Below are 6,172 nucleotides of genomic sequence, written 5' to 3' on the forward strand. Positions count from 1 at the left end.
CAGCACCACATGCCAGCCAGCCTGCCCCCTGGTGGGCTGAGCTGGCCACACACATACACACACAAATAAATAAATAAAATTAAAAAAAAAAAAAAGAAAGAAATTGAACTCAAGGCCTTTTTTATTTTGAAAAGGGGGTCTCATTTGGTTGTTAAATTGGACAGGCTGGGCTTGAGTTTTATAATATTGCCTCAGCCTCCCACAGCAAGCACCCCCACACCTGGCTAAACTTTACCATATTCATCATTTCTCCAAAATGTCACCAAGTTGCTAAATGAAGGTGAGACTCTTTGAAATGATCTGCTGCTTCTGTAATAGTCAGACCTGGAACCGCCAATCCTCAGTCTCAGATGTAGTGGAAGGACATAACTGAGCATTCTTCATTGCTCTTTTTGGCCACAGGAAAGGTGGAAATGCAGCACGGACTTCGGGCTGTGTACCCCAACATGCCTCTGATATGGAAACCAGGCTACCTGGACCGAGCCCTTCAAGTGATGGAGAAGGTGGCCTCCTCCCCAGAGGACACAAAGCTCTGTGGAGAAGCGGTATGTTCCTCAGCCCTCATTTATCCATTTGGCCATCCATTTGGTTCCTCACAATCATGTTGAGCTTTGGATCTGCTTTCTGTATATGTACAGCATCAATACCCAGTTGAGCAAGAATGGAAAAGCACATATTCAGTGCTACTGACAAAAAAAGCACTAGAAGATAAGACTAATGTTGACCTATTGCTCGTTGACTAGGAAGAAATTTTACTCCCCTGAAATTCAAGCTGAACTCAATAAAATACTGCCCACTGCACTGTTCTCACCCACACAAAGGAACCTCAGTAAGAGCTTAAGAGAGGATAAGATTTCGTGTTGAACATTTTTGGCATTTCCATACTCATACAGTCCTGAGGATGTACACTGCAACCTCCCCTCTCCATAAAAGCCCCCAGGAAAGGAATCTAGGGACTGTGGGTGTGGGTGCCATCTTGTTTTCCTTCCATTAAGCCATTCTATGGGAGTTAGGGGTGGGCACTAGATCTGAATTGGTGTTTCTTTCAAAGCTCTAAGGCGTTCACCTTGCCTCACCTCAAGCACTGTCCTCCTAGCAACCTCAGAGCTCATCCCTACCCTTAGCCACTTAAGACCCTTGATGCTGTGAATTCACTAGACTTAGCTCAGACTCTAGGAAAGCGCATACGTCGTACACCCTGCAGGCAGCAGTGTCCATGCCTGACCAAGTAGCTTTTCTAGGCAGAGTGAGGCTAGGACAGTGGCTGTGTCCTTGCCTGGGAGGAAAATCACTGTGAAGCCATTTGCTTGTTTTGTCGTGACCCTGGTCTCTAAGGTTCAGCCTTTACACTCCATGTCAGTTAGGAGGCAGGCCCGATGCCTACACTGCCACCTTGGACCATCATTAGTCCAGATGTGTGTAGCAAAGCATGCATGGTTCCAAACATACATGTTTTAAGCTTGCTGTAATCAGTGTTGGTGATTCAAGACAAAAATCGTACATAAATTTTTCACTAAGGAAATTTCCCCTCCAAACTTACATTTCTATTCTAATCTGTGGAGTTGTTACTCATATGTCAAGAATGCCCAGTTCAAGTGTCATGATTTGAAGTGGTAAAGGCTTTAGTGTACTTTTTGGATTTTGCCATGATATGGCATGGACAGGATTAATCAGTATTTGAGCAGGTGTTTTTGCTGCCCCTATAGTTGTTTCTGTCCCCGCTCCTGGGCTAAGCACCTGGAACAGAAGCAGAGGTGAATAAGACAAAAGGCAACCTTCTGTTCTTTAACTTAATATGTAAGCCACAAAAATCACCTCATTAAAATGAATTTCATATATGTATTGCTGTTGACCTTTGGCAGCAGCATTGTGGGTTTGGCTGATTTCTAATTTATAGATACCCTGTGAGCTAAAACCTTTCTCTTGGATCAGCCCTCGCCTGCACCCAGCAGCTTAATATGTGTTTATCCTGGCTGTGGTCCTTCTCTCCTTTTGTCACCAGCTGACTCCCAGGAAGACAGGGAAGGACAAGGTTCTTAATCACTCATCAGGTATAATGCTTGGGTGCCTACCCGGGTAATTAAAGCAAACTTGGATGTCCCTGTGCTAATTTCATGCATATAAGTAATCCTTACTGTGAGAGGATTGCCTCTTGGTACCTCGTGTTTTATATTGTGTTTTCTATGTCATGTGAGGGTATGTTTCTAATGTGAAAAAAATGTAATAATTTGTTTCCTACCCTTTTTGTACATGGTGCTGGGGTCTAACCCAGGGTCTCATGTATGCTAGGCAAGAACTCTGCCACTGAGCCACCTCTCCAGCTATTTCCTGCAGTTGAATAACAGGAGAAAATGACTTAACATTCTTGAGGTCTCTCTTCCTTACTCAGCTTTCTAATCTCTTCACAATGCTGTGTGCTGTCTAAACTACACCATGTGTAATTCCTGACTTTCTGCTCCACAGCTTGTAGTGCTGGATAGAACTCTGAAGGCAGTGACTTCTCCAGCTGAGGAGTCTTCAGAGAAACCTCCCCCAGAAGGTGGAGACGGCCCAGCCTCAGATAATGTGGTGGAGCAGCTGGACATAGAGGAACCAGAAGCGTCCAAGCTTCCCCAGTACCTGGAGCGCTTCAAGGTGGGCAGAGCTGAGTCTCTCTCAGCTGTGCATAAAACATGCTCCTCTGCTGTGGTGATTGACGAGCAGTCTTCTAAACGTTCACATATCACCGCTATACACAAAGCCATTTGACGTCAAAAATTACATTTTTATTGCTTCACACAGGCAGTGGTCTCAAAGAAACCGTAGATTTTTTTTTTTAAATATATCTAATTTTCAGTTTTACTCACTTAAGGCGGCATGTCATTATCCCCTCATCAAGGCTAGGTACCTGACGGACAATCTTTGTGTGCTCCTCATTGTTGCAACTTGGCTCGCACCATGGGGAGGACAGTATCTGGTCCCCATATTGCACTGAGTGCACTGGATCAGAAACCCAGTTCCACTTTACAGAGCCACATTTGAGCTCCCAAGAGGAGAGGCAGGCATCTTTTGTTGCTCATCTTTGGCAGTTTTGTGCTGGTCACTGGGGCCATTATAAATGCTCCCCTGCATTATATGACTGGGTAAACAGCCCTGAGGCTGTAACTAGTGGGTTTCAATTCAGCACAGCCCAAAGAGACCACAGTCAGCAACAGGGGAAAGGAAACATGTTCACTATTTAGACCCTTGGCCTCCTCCTTGCCATTTGGTGTAGAGAGAAGTGCTACCTCAGTAGGATTCTTCATAGGGAACAGGCTTTCCCACCTTTACCAACAGACCATTGTGTCCTCTTGTGACAGAAAGGTACAGACTTTGCTAGATTATTACATTTAAATCTGTTTAGTAAGTATACTGAACCAGCAGTGAGAAATCTCTTTTCCTGTTATATTTTAAGCAACTGTTTCTCCCAGTTCTGCTCTAAGCTGTTCAGCCATTTTCTGATTTCAAACCAAGAAAGGATAGTGTCTCCAAGGTCCACAGACATGGTTGTAGAACTCAGTTGAGAATTTTCATACTAATCCTTTCCTCTTTGTCTAATTTTGTAGGTATATTTAGAAAGGCATATTATTTTTTTAAGAAAACCTTCCTCACCACCCCCCAGATTTTTATCTTCACATTCACATGGACTGAGGTTACTGCTCAACTCCTAAAACTTGTGACTTCTTCCTTTGACTTTGTGTATATGCAGTCTCACAGGGTAGAAACCTGTGCTTTGCATTAAGTTCTCAGCTCCTGAGCGGCAAATGGTCACCAACAGCTTGCTCTGTTAGTCTTTCTTGCACGTCATTTATCCTCACAAGCTCTGGGTGGCAGACTCCTCAGGTAATGTGACACCAACACTTGTACCTGAGTGACCGCACTGAGACTGGGACAGTTTCTTGAGTCAGTGCTGAGACCTTATCCTGAGACCCCTTAGCCCCAAACCATGAAAGCAGTTGTTTGCATTTTATGTCTCCTTTCCTTCCTGTTGCTTGATTTGTCTTAGTGATAGGTATGGTTTGGGACCCACTGTGTGAGTGCCCAGCCTCACTGTGCCTCCACTTGTGCCTTAGAGCTCATGGCCCTAGCTCACCCCCGCCCTTTTTCCTATCAGAGTAGGCTCAGGGCTTACGATGGCTGATGGAACATGAGAATGTGCAGGCTGAGCAGCAGCTGGGCCCATAAGTGGCTGTTCTGATGATCTACATCTTGAAGCACTTAAGCAGATTAACGATTTTAATACTTTCCTTCTCCAGGAATACATCACTGACCAAACCAAGCTGCCACTGGGATGAAGCCGTAGGCAGGCAGGATAGAAGGGCTGACTGCAGGGGGCACAGCAGGTGGAAGCTTCGAATAGTGCAGGAGCTCATGGGACCTGTTTAGCATGCCATTAGTGAGAAAGCCTTCAGCGATTTCCATCTGTTGAAAGGACCACTGGCAGGGGAACATTTACCATGGTTATTTGAAGGAAAAGATTAGAACAGGCTTACTCTATTTTATCAGATGTCTCTGCCATTTTGTTTGCATCCAGTGGAGTTTGCTGCTTGGGTTGGAAGAGGTCGGTGTGGTAACATGCATGTGTTACACCTGTGTCATCTCTGTGGTTTAAAACAACACAGATGGGGACAGGGGAGATGGCTCAGTAGAATAAGCACTTGCCTGAGAAGCTCAAGGGCCTGAGTTTAATGCCTGGTTACACACACACACACACACACACACACACACACACACACACAAACACAAAGGGAGTTCGTGAATCAGTGGGGAGAAATCACATGTCTTGCATCTTAGCCAGACTTTTTGGCTGAGGGGAGCTGGAACCTGGATGAATGTGAGAGTCTCAACAAAGAGCTTTTCCTGCAAGCAAAGGGGGATGCTGTTTTGCATGTGACTTAATTGCATCTCTTTTCTGCTCCCCTGCTCCCCTTTTTCTCTTCTTCTCTCTTTCCTTTCTTTTTCTCTCCTTCATTTCCAACAGGTCTCTCAGTCTAAGCTGCAGGCTCTGGGCAAAATTGAGTCAGAAAGCCTTTTAACTCTGACCACCCAACTTGTCAAAGAGAAGCTTCCAGCCTGTGAGCCCAAGGACCTCGCCGCCTATGAGCAAAAACTGCAGGAGTGGCATGTGGCACGGATGAATTTGATACAGAAAGAGCAGGAGCAGAGGGAGAAAGCGAAGCAAGAGTACCAGGCCCAGAAAGCAGCCAAGGCAGCAGCCTAGTGCACGCAGGCCAGCCATCATGCAAGGACCTCCCACAGCTGCTGCCGCACTCAGCAGAGACGGGTGGGCCCTCAACCTCTTCTCTCGGGGTGTTTTTGTTTTTTGTTTTGTTTTGTCTTTTTGAGACAGGGTTTCTCTATGCAGTTCAGGCTGGCCTTGAACTCACTTTGTAGTCCAGGAGGACCTCAAACTCAGCGATCCTTCTGCCTCAGCCTCCCAAGTGCTGGGATTACAATTGCGCGCCACCATGCCTGGCCCTCTGGATCATCTTCATACAGGCCACACATGGTCTAAAAGCCATGCTGTGCTTCTTAACAAGATGCTGTGACTGCCCATCCAGATGCCAAGAAGGGCTGGGAAACTAGGCAAGTGGCTGGACTTAAGTCAGTAGCTAAATACCTTTAAGGGGAAGTCTCTCATGGCTCCCAGGGGTGTGCCAGACATGGGGATCAACTGTGAGTATGCGTAATTCCCAGGACCTAGTAAGAGTGGGGCAAAGGATATGGCTAAGAGTCTCATTGAGAGATAGGCCAGAGAATGTTCTGCCTGCTGCAGCCCAGGCGTGTGGGGCCCAGGTGAGCACCAAGTCTCCTCTAGTGACACCTCCCTAAGAGCTGGCCATGGTGCTCATACATCCCACATCTTCCTCCCACCATGGACTGCCCTGTGATTTGCTCTGTGGGGCGCCCAGGATAAGAGTGACTTCAAGACCAGGACCCCACCAGGTTGCCAGTTTTGGGCAGCCACAGTGACACTGTAGGCTGTAAGGGTTCTGGAGGAGAGACCTGGCCCTGCTGTGAAGGCGTCTTGGGGCTGCTTTTTGGAGCGTCGTTGTTACTCCCTTAAGTAGCCTTTTTGTGTACTTACACATACGCGCGAGCACACACAACTGTGAACACACATTTCAGTGAAAGAAGTTAGTAAAAATGAGAG

General features: G+C 46.5%; 1 protein-coding gene across 2 annotated transcripts in view; it reads left to right on the top strand.

The window, feature by feature from the left end:
* Mrps27 (mitochondrial ribosomal protein S27) overlaps positions 1–5,384 on the top strand; it is an 83,521-nt gene extending 78,137 nt beyond the window's left edge. For both annotated transcript variants that reach the window (XM_012513559.2, XM_023703037.1), the window contains 3 exons: positions 403–545; positions 2,464–2,634; positions 5,000–5,384. In XM_012513559.2, the coding sequence (XP_012369013.1) occupies positions 403–545; positions 2,464–2,634; positions 5,000–5,239 (554 nt within the window). In that variant the 3' untranslated portion in view covers positions 5,240–5,384. The remainder of the gene's footprint in view (positions 1–402; positions 546–2,463; positions 2,635–4,999) is intronic.
* The last annotated feature ends 788 nt before the right edge of the window (positions 5,385–6,172 follow it).

This window comes from Octodon degus, unplaced genomic scaffold (assembly GCF_000260255.1).
Source record: "Octodon degus isolate 3935 unplaced genomic scaffold, OctDeg1.0 scaffold00001, whole genome shotgun sequence".
Lineage (NCBI taxonomy): Eukaryota > Metazoa > Chordata > Mammalia > Rodentia > Octodontidae > Octodon > Octodon degus.